We start from the raw sequence: 15305 nt of genomic DNA, 5'->3' as shown, positions 1-15305 counted from the left end.
TCTTTTGAACTAATCAATCCAATAAGCATCTATTTTGAATCTGCTTTCTATAAGACCCTAAGACACAGAGATGTTTGAAAGAACAAGAGGATATCATTCCCATTTCCACTCTGTTTCCTATTAAGTTGGAAGGTTTCAAACTCTCAAAAATAGAATTCATTCATTTTTATTAATTTTCTGTCATTTATGTGTACCCCTGGTGTGTGATGGTTAATCCAAGGTTAGGTTAGGGGGCCTGATTGATCCCTAAATACATGGAAGGCCATCATTTTAAGAAATGTTTTCAACAATATTAATAGTATATCAGAGGTAAACAACCAGCCCAGAGCTTCCTGTCAATCTCCCTGTGAGAAAACCCATAGGAAATAATGTGGGACGGATCCAAGGGGACATGGAAAGGTGTTATCATTGTGCTTTTCAAGACTAGGGCTAGACCACTGCAGGCTAAGCAGGTCTTCACTCCCAGAGTCCCCTCTCTGATGGAGGAGGCCCCAGCCAGCCTGATGGAGAGCTAGGTATGTGGGAGTGGAGAGGGGTGACATGCTTTGCTGACACTTGCCTTTGGGTCAAGCTAGGCTCAGGAAGTCCACTGGGCCACAGACCACTGGGTCTCCAGGCAGCCTGCCAAGGGTGAGCAAGCAGGAGGTCAAGAAATGGGCAGAGGAAAGAATGACACTGTGGGCCATGGGGCCAGACCTGAACCTGATCTCTCCTGTTGAACCTCTGGTTGGGTCCATCTGTGCTTGTCTGCCAGCCCAAGATAACACATACAGCACATACACACACGCATATTCCACACTCATATCCTTTTTACAACCTTTCCATCACTCACTTTACCTTTACTGTATGTGGCCTTGTGTTATATTCACTTTAAACAAATAATTTTATTGAAGTATAATTTGCATACCATGAAAGTTACCCATTTTAACTGTACAAGTCAATGGTTTTGTTGTTGTTGTTTTGTTTTTGGTAAGTTTACTGAATCTGGCAACCATCACCAAAATCTAGTTTTGCAACAGTTCTGTTACCCCAGTAAGATCCTTCATGTCCATTGGCAGTTGACCCCTGTTTCCTACCCTCCAGTCCCAGACCAACCAGTCATCTGCTTTCCATCTCTTATAGGTTTGCCTTTTCTGGATATTTCATATAAATGGAATCATGCAAAGTTGGTCTTTTGTGTTTGGCTTCTTTCAATTAGCATGAAGTTCATCCATGTTGTAGCATATATCAGTTTTTCATTTCTTTTTATTGCTGAGTGGTGTTCTATTGTTTGGACACACCACATTGTGTTTGTCACTTTCCAGTTGATGGACATTTGGGCTGTTTACACTTTGGGGCTATCATGAATAAGGCTGCTATGAACATTCATGTGTAAGTCCTTGAATAAGCATATGTTTCCATTTCTCTCGGGCATATACATAAGAGTGGAATTGCTGCATCATATGATTAAGTCTATGTCTAACTTTTTAAGAAACTACCAAACTGTTTTCACATCAGCTGCACCATTTTATGTTCCCTGTGATTGACTTTTTCATATGAGTTCTGTCTCCCTTTACAGGCTATAGGCTTCTAGGGGACAGCACTCCTGCCTGTAGCTCTGTGTAACCATAACTCTCAGCATAGAGTAGGTCTGTGGTCATTAATGATGATTGCTGTAGTGGGCTGAATGGTGATTGCAAAGATATATCCACATTGTAATTCCTGGAACCTGTGAATATTACCTTATATGACAAAAGATGTGATTAAGTTAACGGTCTTGAAAGGAGGGGCTCCTCCTGGAATATCTGGGTGTATCCTAAATGCCATCACAAGTATTGTTGTAAGAGGACAGAGGCAGAGGGAGATTGCACACAGACACACAGAGGAGAAGGCCATGTGAACACAGAGCAGAGAGATAAGGGGCCACAAGCCAAGGAATGCTGACAGCTACCAGAAGCTGGAAGAGGCAGAGAACAACTTCTCTCCTAGATCTTCCAGAAGGAGTGAGGCTCTGATGACATCCGATTTCAGCTCACTGAAACTGGTTGTGGACTTCTGGCCTCCAGAACTGTGAGAATAAATTTCTGTTGCTTTGGCAATTTGTTACAGCAGCTGCAGGAAACTAATACAATTTGCTAAAAATGGTAGCTGAATGGAGCAGGAGTAAAAGCTGAAACACAGCCTATCTGGAGATCGTAAACATAGTCTTGGATGTAGGAGACAAAGAGTTTTCCATTTCCTTTGGAGTAAGCCTTTATTATGAATGAAATGCATTCATTTACTCATTTAGTCATTAATTTTCAACCATTGAATTTCTAGTAGCTTTATTTGACTGACTTTCCTTTATAGTGGATATGTTTTCCTTTCCATCTGGAATGAAATTACATATCTGCCATTGCTTGATATACTTTATTTTATGTTGTGTCCAAATCAGTGTTACTGCCTGTAACCATCGGGAGGGCAAGATTCTGGAACCAGACCACCTGTGTTCGAATACTGGCTCCGCCACTAACTAGCTATGTGGCTCTAGGCATGTCATCTGTATAATTGGAATAATAAGTGTACATAACTCATAAGGTTTGTGTGAGGATTAAACAGTAACAGTTTAACAACCAGCTCTCTCGATTTGTAATATTTGCCAGTTTCTGTGGTATAAGTACTCCCTTCATGAACAATTTTAAGCTATCAAAGTAGCATCACTGAAGGTAGAAGTTGGAAGAGATGCACAGTAGCACACCATGATGTAATATTTCCTCTAATACAGATACAATAGATACTTAAACCCAAGAATGTAGATAATAGTAAAATGCAGTAAAATAATTAGGAAGACATTAGTTTTAAGTATTTCTTAACCTTGTTTTTTTGATAATTTATTTAATTGTATTTATATAATTTAATTTTTAATAATGGGCTGGGTTTAACAACTGGCTCATAAATTTCTTAAAAATTTAATAATTGACACTCCCTCGGGAACTGGTATAAACTGACTCTAGCTCACCTAAATTACTGTATGTAAAGAACTATAAAGGCTGAAGTTAGGTATTTTTCTTTATTATCCTGGAAAAGCCCTGGCACTAGCCTAGGATCCTGTCTTGTCTCCACAGATGATTAATCGCTGTTAGGAGAGACCTAAATTTAAGGACATGAGCGCCCAAGAACAGCACTGAATTGGTAGCAAAATGAAGGAAATGGTAGCTTCTCGATCTCTTTATCAGAATGCTTGATGCATTCAGACCACTTTGGGCTTGAGGGCCCTTTAAGAATAAAGAAAGAGCCCAGAGAGGGGAATGCGTAGGGCAACATCTAGCTTAAGATGTACCATAGTTGGGGTATTGGGTAAGAAGCCTAGCTAGAGAGTGGCAGAGTTGGAGCTCTTTATTCCCAGTCTGTCTCTCTATTAGTCTTTAGATGGCGACCTTTTGTTCTCTTCCCACCACCTCCATCTCTGATTTAAAGTTGACTAGTTTTTAAGAAGCGATGTGCTACAATGAACATTGTGTTGCATGTCTCTTTTGAATTATTGTTTTCTCAGGGTATATGCCCAGTAGTGGGACTGCTGGGTCGTATGGTAGTTCTATTTTTAGTTTTTTAAGGAACTTCCATACTGTTCTCCATAGTGGTTGTATCAATTTACACTCCCACCAAAAGTGCAAGAGGGTTCCCTTTTCTCCACACCCTCTCCAGCATTTATTGTTTCTAGATTTTTTTTTTTTTTGCTACTTTATTTATTTATTTATTTATTTTTGGCTGTGTTGGGTCTTCGGTTCATGCGAGGGCCTTCTCTAGCTACGGCAAGTGGGGGCCACTCTTCATCGCGGTGCGGGGACCACTCTTCATTGCGGTGCATGGGCCTTTCACTATCGCAGCCCCTCCCGTTGCGGGGCACAGGCTCCAGACGTGCAGGCTCAGTAGTTGTGGCTCACGGGCCCAGCTGCTCCGTGGCATGTGGGATCTTCCCAGACCAGGGCTCGAACCCGTGTCCCCTGCATTAGCAGGCAGATTCTCAACCACTGCGCCACCAGGGAAGCCTTGTTTCTAGATTTTTTGATGATGGCCATTCTGACTGGTGTGAGGTGATACCTCATTGTAGTTTTGATTACTCAGCCATAAAAGGAAATGAAATTGAGTTATTTGTAGTGAGGTGGATGGACCTAAAGTCTGTCGTACAGAGTAAAGTAAGTCAGAAAGAGAAAAACAAATACCGTATGCTAACACATATATATGGAATCTAAAAAAAAAAAAAAATGATACTGGCGAACCTAGTGGCAGGGCAGCAATAAAGACGCAGATGTAGAGAATGGACTTGCGGACACGGTGTGGGGAGGGGGAAGCTGGGGCGAAGTGAGAGTAGCATCAACATATATATATTACCGAATGTAAAATAGCTAGCTAGTGGGAAGCAGCAGCATAGCACAGGGAGATCAGCTCAGTGCTTTGTGATGACCTAGAGAGGTGGGATAGGGAGGGTGGGAGGGAGGCTCAAGAGGGAGGGGATATGGGGATATATGTATGCTAACACAGGATTGTGAAGCAATTATACTCCAGTAAAGATCTATTTAAAAAAAAAAAAAAAGCAATGTGTAGATCAAGAATTGATGAATCACCATAAACACAGTCCAAAGGCAGCTGACTTAAAGTGCTTTAGCTAGGTAACTCACGTGGGCTCCCTAAATGTTGGATGTTACTTAAATTCTTAGAAGAGTAATTCATGATAAGTATCCATTTATCCTTTTGCTGATGAAACTAGTTCCATGAATTGTAAACTTAAATCTATATATACATATGTACATATGTACATGTATATGTACATATATACAGTGGAATATTACTCAACCATAAAAAGGAACAAAATTGGGTCATTTGTAGAGACATGGATGGACCTAGGGACTGTCATACAGAGTGAAGTAAGTCAGAAAGAGAAAAACAAATATCATATATTAACACATATATGTGGAATCTGAAAAAATTGGTATAGACGATCTTATTTACAAAACAGAAATAGAGACACAGACGTACAGAACAAACGTATGGATACCAAGGGGGAAAGGGGAGGGGTGGGATGAATTGGGAGATTGGGATTGACATATATACACTATTGATACTATGTATAAAATAGATAACTAATGAGAACCTACTGTATAGCACAGAGGACTCTATTCAGTGCTCTGTGGTGACCTAAAGAGAAGGAAATCCAAAAAAGAGGGGATATATGTATACGTATAGCTGATTCACTTTGCTGTACAGTAGAAACTAACACAGTATTGTAAAGCAACTATACTCCAATAAAAAAAATAAAGTTTAAAAGTACTTATAGTAATGAAAGTGTTTTCTAATACTCCTTTGAATGAGTAAAACCAGAATATAACAGATCAATTTATTCTGGAATACATAGGGAGAAAATAAGCAAATTACCTAAAACCAACTGATTCACAGTTTAAATTGAAAGTTCTTTGTATTGCGAGCTACAAATTTCAGTTTTCCTTGGATTACCTTCAAACAGATAGGATAACATAAAAAATTCTGGAGAAAAAAAGTGTGTGGTAAAGACCTGCCTCCAGGAACTTCATGGCTTTGCTCCCCAAAGTGTGCTGTGTGGAATTTTATTCCTGGGAAATGTTTAGGGGAAAAAGGTCTCTGATCAAATAAGCTTGGGGAATGCTGCATATAAATGCCCTCTCAGAGATGTACGAGGCTCAGCAGTACAAGCTCTGAGCAGGGCTATTTTAGAGACAACTCCCTAATTTAGCATCACTCCCCATCTCTTAGACTTATTTGACCCCAGAATCCTGTTTTCATGTAACTCCTACAAACATCTCGAGCAACCAGTGTCCTCCAGGACACGATTTTGTAATCCCCACAACTAGGATTGTTATTATTGCTTCTAAATTGTTTTATGATCTTCAGCAAACCCTAGTCTCAGTTTCGCCTTTGAACTAATAACCCCCTCACAGAGATGCTGTGAACCAAAACTTCCACGGAAAGGTCCCCTAAAAACTTTGGCATGCTACTTCTGTCTTGGGCTAATGTTCATTTACCAGAAAGCCACCCTGGTTAGTTCTTCTATTACCCCATTCTGCCAGGACTCTCAGTAATACCCCTCCGTGGAATGTCCGTCTCCGGTTGGCACGCACATAAAAGTGTGGACACTCGGCAAAGCCAAGGAAGCTACGACTTGCTTATATTTCAACCTGATGGTCTGTTTTAAAGGTCATTTTTTTCTTCTAAAGGCGCAAACGCTGCAGTAATTTCCTTTAGTACATTTTTAGCCACCTATATCGAGACAAGTTGTCATGGAATAACCTGTGTTCACATCCTCATTTCAAGGGTGGCTTAAATGTGGAGCCAGGATGGCTGCAGCCTTAAGGCTCACCTCGGCTGGTTACTCTGAAGCTGCCTTCTCAGTCTGGTTTTGGTTTAGAAACAAGGTAGTACGTAATCCAAATACGCCAGGGCAGAAGATCCAAATGACTGAAAAGCAAAGCAGCTTTAAAACTCCAATAGGATACTGGGGGTTTAGCTCTTGTGACACTAGCCAAGGATTGATTATTCAACGAGGTGCCCAGTGGACTAGGTGCCCGCAGCTGGCTTGCTTCTGCAGAGGTAGCATTTGCTTCTTCCCAAAGTGTGTTATGCTTTAGGCTCAAATGCAAACTCTGAGTAAATATTGATCTTTACAAAGTAGGAAAAAACCCGACAGATTTGCTTTTTAGTTTTTGGGGCAAGACTAATTTGGACTTTGGGGACATTTGTCTTTGGAGTTTCTGGAGAGTGTCATAAAGGCTCTTCATTGAATCAAGCTTCCATGGGTAGAGATGGACTTAATTTCTATCACAAGGCTGAAGATCCCAACTCCAGCCAGGTTTCTGCCTTTCTGTCTCCTAATAAAGAACACCAGTTATAAGTTGGAAAAACCCAAGATTATCTTTTTGGTTAAAATGGATTATTCACAGAATTCTGAAATATATCTTTCCCTCGTGAGCTGTAAACTTAAAGCTACAAACTCTTTCTCAAGCAGGAACTGAAGTTCAAAGAACTTGACTAGACTGAAGCATAAAGCAATAAATATTTGTCCCTTAATTGGCCCTCTAATTTCTTTCCTGTTTTTGTGTTTGTGATATTAATGCAGGAGAAATTCAGTAAATGGTCGCTGACTTTGGTTTGATAGCTACTGAGTCCTTCGTTCTTGAGGCTTGGGTAAGGGAAAGGGAAGAGCTCATTTGGCCAGTGTCTAAGGAGGGGCTGATGTCCTGCATTTTATCTAGACCTCCTTGTCCGTGGACCTAAGGCCTTGCTCCTGGATGTGTGAGTTGTGCAGTTGCATGGGGCCCCGCACAAAGAAGGATCCCAGGCTTGGTTCAGTGCCCTGTTGTCACCATCTTGATAGTCTTAATACTTTTTGAACAAGAGACCCCACATTTTCACTTTGCTCTGAGCCCCTCAAATTTCCTAGCTGGTCCTTCCCCTGGATTACGGTTGATTAAGGCTCTCTGCTCTCCTCTTGCTCTTTTCTCCCACCCATGGCCCCAGATCCAGCCTGAAGACCATGCTCAAGGGTGGACTGTCCAGTGTCCTGTCCACTGGAGCAGGAAGCTAAGCATTCACCCTGCAGTGAACCAACTTTCAATGATTCTCCTGTGGAGTTTTTACATTATTTGTCATCTCAGAGTAGCTCTTCTTCGTTTGAATTTTCAAAACGTACCAGGTAATTTCAACGGTTGTGCAAGCCAATCATGGTTACGAAGGGAAATATGTTACCAAGGAACAATCCCATAATGCCAATGCTTAATACAAATCATTTTTCATCTGTAATTTTTATACTCTTACTGATAATAAACCAGTAAACAGGTGCAAAATCAATTTACATTTGGAGTTTATATTAGAATTAAAAAAAAATCTTGCTGAACACCTGAATACTTTGTTTTATGATGTCAGTTTCCTATACATGGTTTCTGTTTCTTTATGTTGAGCCATATGGAAGACATTTATTCAATATGCTTATTAAACTTGTATATTTGCACCACTTGCATAAACTGCCTAAAATTATGATGATGAAACCCCTGTCTTTGGATAGGCATTTGTTTTCTTTCCTTTTCTGTTTTTCTTTTTCATTGCCTCAGGAAATTCTTTGAAAGGGCCATGTTTCTCATTTACCCAATTTAAAAATTGCTCTCCTCCAATAGCCCCTTCCTCTCTCCTACTTTGGTAGAAAAGTTTTCATTAAACTGTACCTTATTGTGATGATCTGTGCCTTCTTGAAGAATGTGGAAAGAAACAGGCCTATCTGTTGTTACTCTGTCTGTATTACTGAGAGCATTTTGTATTACGTGACACTCTGACCTCATTACGAGAACCCACAGGAGACATTGTTCTCTGCTCTCAATTGGAGTTGGTATAAGGCCTGGCTCATCTGGGGCTATGCCTAGCATATCAAGCTCAGATTGTGTCATTAGGCTCACTGGACATGGGATGAGATGAGAAAAAAAAATCTAGTTAATAAAACTTCTTTGGGACTTCCCTGGCGGTCCCGTGGTTAAGACTCCGCACTTCCACTGCAGAGGGTGTGGGTTCAATCCTTGGTCGGGGAACTAAGATTCCGCATGGCACTGCCAAATAAAATAAAAAGCATCAAAAAACAAAAACAAAGAAACTCCTTTTAGGAGGAGTACTGTATAGGGTTGAAGGGAATACTTTGAGAAGCCACTTGCAGAGGTGTTAAGAATTTCAAGGGGTGTGATCAAGTAACAGTATGCCCAGTAATCTTCCCTCTGAGTAGTTTGGCTGGATTTAACTGGAGAGCTTTTGTTTGCTGGTTGGGGCATAGAATTCTGGAGTCAGAGAAAAATTGCCTGGGATACTGGATGAGAAGCTGAACCCTGTCGGCAACCCTTATATAGAAACCTTTTATTCATGCAGCTCCTCTGTAAATAAATGTGGAAGAGGTATTTTAAAGACTGTCAGCTTGAAGGTATGCCAAAAAGTAGCTTTCCCACAGACCTACATGTCTTGATCAAGTCCTAATGTGAATTCCTTGTATAATTTAACTTCCCCTGAGCAACTATTTAGTTTCTGTGTTTATGGTCTTTGGGACTCATAACCAGCCATGGTTTCCTCTTTGAGGTGCTGGAGCAGAGCTTAGAGCTAAGTATGCAGTCCATCTCTCCCAAGTGTGAAGAAGTCCCTGTACGCCTTTGTCCTAAGCTCGCTCCTGGATCCGTTTTACTGTCTAACTTTTATTTCCTCTTGCCTCATTTCTCCTACTTATATTATCTTGCCAAATGGTGTACATCTTCTCAGGCTGCCTTCACTCCATCCTACTTCAACTTTTAAATGATTTTTTAGGTATATTAATATTCTCTCCTCTTTCTTCTTTGTCTTCTTCCTCCCCCTCCTCCTCTTCTGTGGTAACTTCATAAGAGTAACAACAATTATTTCATACCCCGTATTATTGGCCTTCGTTTCAAGAGCTGGCCTCCATTGTTGTGATTCTACATAAATTGACAAAGTGACCAAAGGATGAAGATTCATAATACATATGGTGGAGGGAAGGATGAAGGAAGGGCTCAATCAATTTGCCAAATAGTAAAAGCCTTACTGTTATATAAGTAAACATATACATAGGTAAGCAGCAAAGGATGTTAACTGTATGTAGAATCTAAAAACACAATAAAATACAAGTGAATCATACTGCACCTCACCAAATAAAGCCATTATGTATATTTTTATTAAAAGTAATTCAATATATAACTAGTATTATTCACTTATAATATGACTAATAGTCAACAAATTTTTGGCTTAACCTCCTAACTGTATTTCCAAATGCCGTAGCAGACATTTCTACCAAGATGTCTTAAAGGCACATTAAACTCAGCATCTTCAAAACCAAACTCAGTATGTCTGGAAACCCTCACCCCTGCTCACACTTGTTCCTCTTTACTCATTAGCGTCACTGTTCAGATTCCTCTCTTTTCTTAACCCTTACATCTGATCAGTCATCCAGTCCCCTGCTTAGATTTGAAATTTCTCTTGAGTCCAAACTCTCCTCTCTGACACTAAAGACATTTCAGATCCTGTTGTCTCTCCCCTTTACCTGAAGTCTCCTGGGGCTGTGTGTGTACTCCAGGTGTACATAAAGCTATCTTTTGGGGTAAGTGAAGAAAGTATTAGAGCTGTTACATATATTTTTACCTCTTCCTTTTAAAATTTATTTTTTTATTGAACTGTATTTGATTTACAATGTTGTGTTAATAACTGCTGTACAGCAAAGTGATTCACTAATATATATATATGTATATATATACACACACATTCTTTTTTTTTTTTTGGCCGTGCCGTGCAGCATGCAGGATCTTAGTTCCCCAACCAGAGATTGAACCCGCACCCCCTGCATTGGCAGTGTGGAGTCGTAACCACTGGACCACCAGGGAAGTCCCTACGTAGTCTTTTTTTAATGTTCTTTTCCATTATGATTTATCATAGGATATTGAATGTAATTCTCTGTGCTATACAGTAGGACCTTGTTGTTTATCCATTCTATACGTAATAGCTTACATCTGCTAACCCCAGCCTCCCAATCCATCCCTCCCCCAACCCCCTTTCCCTTGGCAACCACCAGTCTGTTCTCTATGTCTGTGATTCTGTTTCTGTTTCATAGTTAGGTTCATTTGTGTCATATTTTAGATTCCACATATAAGTGATATCATATGGTATTTGTCTTTCTCTTTCTGACTTCATTTAGTATGATAATCTCTAGTTGCAGCCATGTTGCTGCAAATGGCATTATTTCATTCTTTTTTATGGCTGAGTAGTATTCCATTGTATATATGTACCACATCTTCTTTATCTGTTCATCTGTCAATGGACATTTAGGTTGTTTCCATGTCTTGGGTATTGTGAATAGTGCTGCTATGAACATAGGGGTGCATGTATCTTTTTGAAATATAGTTTTGTCTGGATATATGCCCAGGAGTGGGATTGTTGGATTATATGGTAACTCTATTTTTAGTTTTCTGAGCAACCTCCATACTGGTACAGTGGCTGCACCAACTTATATTCCCACCAACAGTGTAGAATTTACCTCTTCCTTTTAACATTTCTGGCTTTTATGATGTACATATTGGAACAGTTATATACGTAAATAAATAATAGTCATATATAAGACTATGTGTTCAAAAATTTCTACTGGAGCGTGCAATCAAAATCGTTTGGAGATGACCAACCTATACTATTGCAGCTTGTCACCATGCCTTCGGTCTAACTTCCCCACTATTCTGTTATTCATTATGAGTTAATACAAGTAATGTGTTCAGAATAAACTAAGCACTACCTAAGTGTCAACTATTATTATTATTATCCTGTCCCCAAACTTAACATTCTGCCACCTTTTAGATCCTCATAATCTTGCATCTGGACTTTTTATTTAAAAGTCTTTAATAAATAAGTCAGTTCTCATATTAGGATTCTCAAGGTTAGCTCCCTGGCTCCTGGCCTGCTTTGCCAAGTCTTTGTGAGCACAGGCTGACACTCTGGGCTCTGGCTAGTTAGAGGAGAAAGATCGCTGTGGTCTAGCACCGTAACAAGATGCGGTCACTCTGCTTCCAGCCTCTCCCTTGATTTCTTCCCATGACACATGTCACTTCCCTAAATCACACATCTGATTATGCCCCTGCCTGGTGTAAGAGAACTTGTGGACTTTAGACTATCTATAAAATAAGGTCCACATTCCCTTGGGAGAATGAGAATAAAATATGTTGGAAAGTTGCTACCTAGGATTTGTAGAGTTTTGTGTTCTGCTGTATTTGCTGAGAAAAGGAAGGGAGGAAGAACAGCATAGTGTGAAGGCAGAGGCAGATGACATGGATTCAAAACCATCCCTATCATGTGTGATCGTGGGTAAACTGCTTCCTATCTCCATGACTCAGTTTTCTTATATGTAAAAGGGCGTAATGATACTTGCCCCATAGGGTTGTAAGGTAACATATATTTTTCTTGGGAACCAATAGGTTCTTAATAAATGGTAGCACTTTTTAAAAAAATTGAAGTATAGTTGATTTACAGTGTGTCTTAGTGTCTGATGTATAGCAAAGTGGTTCAGATATTATATATATATATATATATTCTTTTTCAGACTATTTTCCTTTATGGTTTATTACAGGATATTGAATATAGTTCCCTGTGCTATATAGTAGGACCTTGTCGTTTATCTGTTTTATGTATAGTAGTGTTTATCTGCTAATCCCAAACTCCTAATTTATCCCTCCCCCCCCTTCCCCCTTTGGTAACCGTAAGTTTGTTTTTTATGTCTGTGAATCTGTTTCTGTTTTGTAAATAAGTTCATTTGCATCATATTTTAGATTCCACATATAAGTGATATCATATGATATTTGTCTTTGTCTGACTTAGTATGATAATCTCTAAGTCCATCCATGTTGCTGCAAATGGCACTATTTCATTCTTTTTTATGGCTGAGTAATATTCTATTGTATATATATATATATATATCACCTTTTTAAAATTTTTATTTTACATTGGAGCATATTTGATTAACAATGTTGTGTTAGTTGCAGGTGTACAGCAAAGTGATTCAGTTATACATATACATGTATCTATTCTTTTTCAAATTTTTTTCCCATTTAGGTTATTACAGAATATTGAGCAGCATTCCCTGTGCTATACAGTAGGTCCTTGTTGGTTACCTATTTTATTTTTAAATTAATTTGTATTGGAGTTTAGTTGATTTATAATGTTGTACCAGTCTCCGCTGCACAGCAAAGCAAACCAGCTGTACACATACATACATCCACTCTTTTTTCGATTCTTTTCCCATATAGGTCAGTACAGAGTATTATGTAGAGTTCCCTGTGCTATACAGTAGGTCCCTATTAGTTATCTATTTTATATATAGTAGTGTGTATATGTCAATCCCAATCTTCCAATTTATCCCCCCACCTTACCCCCTTGGTAACCATAAGTTTATTTTCTATATCATCAGTGACTCTATTTCTGTTTTGTAAATAAGTTCGTTTGTACCATTTTTTTAGATTCCACATATAAGCGATATCATATGCTATTTGTCTTTCTCTGTTGGTTATCTATTTTAAATATAGCAGTGTGTACATGTCAATCCCAAACTCCCAGTCTATCCCTCCCCCCACCCTTCCCCCATTGGTAACCATAAGTTTGTTCTCTAAGTCTGGGAGTCTGTTTCTGTTTTGTAAATAAGCTCAGTTGTATCATTTTTTTTAGATTCCACATATAAGCGATATCATATCTTTGTCTGACTTAGTTCACTCAGTATGACCACCTCTAGGTCCATCTAGGTCCATGTAGCTGCAAATGGCATTATTTCATTCTTTTTTATGGCTGAGTAATATTCCACTGTGTGTGTGTGTGTGTGTGTGTGTGTGTGTATGTACATGTACACACACACATCTTCTTTGTCCATTCATCTGTTGATGGACATTTAGGTTGTTTCCATGTCTTGGCTATTGTATTGATAAATAGTGCTGTTAAGAATGTGCACATATCTTTTTGAACTATGTTTTTCTCCAGATATATGCCCAGGAGTGGGATTGCTGGATCATACGGTAACTCCATTTTTAGTTTTTTAAGGACCCTCCATACAGTTTTCCATAGTGGCTGCACCAATTTATTGAATACATTTCCAACTGGTAGCACTTTTTTTTTTTTTTTTTTGGTAGCACTTTTATTTGCAACATTTTCACACCTTTAGGAAGTCTTCACTAAGGGATATTTAACACATCCTAGTTAGAAAAGACTTTTTGAAGGAAATGACAACTAAGCTGGGAGCTGACATAAATAGGAGTGTTGCAGGCTCTGACAACAGAGCGTAGTGTGACATGGCTGGAGTAGAGACAGAACTGGGAGGGAGAGATGAGGCTAGAGAGCTAGGACAGAGTCAGGGAAAGAATATCTTCTGTTTTTTTGTGATACTGCAAAGTTTTAACTTCCACTCAATTGCAACCAACTTTATTTTCATAAAATAACACATGCAAAGACCACTCCATACAACACTCAGAAAACTAAAGCAGCACCTTTATTTTATACATACAAACAGTATAAAATGTTTACGTAAGAGCTGTGTTTGTTTACAATATATTATATTGCTTCAAGCCAATGCCAAAAGTTCATACATTATATTCCCTATTTTATTGTGTTTACAATATATTATATCGTTAAATGCCACTACCACAGTGTTATTTATTTCTCTTTTTTTTTTTTTTTTCAATACTGAATTCTCTGGAATTATGGTAAGGTCAAAATATATTGTATTGTGAGTTTAGAAATAAGGGGAATTTTAAAAATGTGACAAATGTCTAAATACATGACAATATAATTTGAAATGCTATAACTTCAGCACTTTAACTGCTTCATCCAGACCCTTGTGATTTATGCATTTTTGTTCCATTTATCTTCTCTAATGTTGCCCAGCCCCTCGACGTCATGAATGCATTGTACTTTTGGAAATTATCTGCCAACTACACACTGAAAAGACAAAAATTTAACCTGAACAACTTACATAACATAAAATCGGTCCCAAAGCACTGAAACAAGAAAATCTATACCATCACGCTACAGATGTACTTAGAAAACTTAAAAGGAAGAGTAAATATCAGCTCGGTGATTTATAATGAAGCTAATAAAATTCAGGCCAGTATTCTTAACTGTAATGAACATTATTTGAACATTCAACACATGAAAGGTTAACAAAGGCTATGAACTTGGTGTAACTTAAAACGTTTCAGATGTCGGAGTTCACCAGATGTAATTGGATTCAGGTGGGTCCTGCCGTTCCTCGGCCTTTTTAAGTGAAGGCGTGTGCTGCCTGAGCCCGGCGCCTGCTGGCCTCAGGGCATGCGTGAGGCTGGCTCCGTACCCTGCAAAATTATTCACAGCTTAAAAGAAAAGAAACTACAAAAACAGGCTCTTCAGATTCATTATTAATCATTCAAATGAAATCCATTTTCCCTTTTCAACCCAGAGTAAAAGACCACAGCAATCACAAAAAGCTACCTGAATGAAGAGATGTTACAGGTTCAAGATCTCTGTTAAAAGAAACCCATTTTACTAACTCCATCAAATCTGGCTTCCACTGAATCTCTGATTCAATATGTATTTTGGCCATGCAGATACTCTTGATGCAAACTTTGGATGAATGTGATTGAATAGAAGGATGTTCTCCACCCAAGGGTTGGTAAGGATCTAGCACTGAGGTCTCAATAGCAGGGATGCTTTTGCAGAGGACTTGGTCATTGATCCTTTCACTGCCTTGTAAAACCAGCCTCCATTATATTGATCTAGTTCGATGT

General features: G+C 39.0%; 1 protein-coding gene across 2 annotated transcripts in view; it reads right to left on the bottom strand.

Annotated features, from left to right (window-relative positions):
* Positions 1–14013: 14013 nt before the first annotated feature.
* The window catches only part of WIF1 (WNT inhibitory factor 1), an 86477-nt gene continuing 85185 nt past the window's right edge, over positions 14014–15305 (bottom strand). For both annotated transcript variants that reach the window (XM_057555877.1, XM_007179753.2), the window contains one exon: positions 14014–14873. In XM_057555877.1, coding sequence (XP_057411860.1) covers positions 14752–14873 — 122 coding nt within the window. In that variant the 3' untranslated portion in view covers positions 14014–14751. The remainder of the gene's footprint in view (positions 14874–15305) is intronic.

This window comes from Balaenoptera acutorostrata, chromosome 11 (genome assembly GCF_949987535.1).
Source record: "Balaenoptera acutorostrata chromosome 11, mBalAcu1.1, whole genome shotgun sequence".
Taxonomy (NCBI): Eukaryota; Metazoa; Chordata; class Mammalia; order Artiodactyla; family Balaenopteridae; genus Balaenoptera; species Balaenoptera acutorostrata.
Note: the sequence above shows the minus strand (reverse complement) of the source record. Positions and strands in the feature narration are given on the sequence as shown.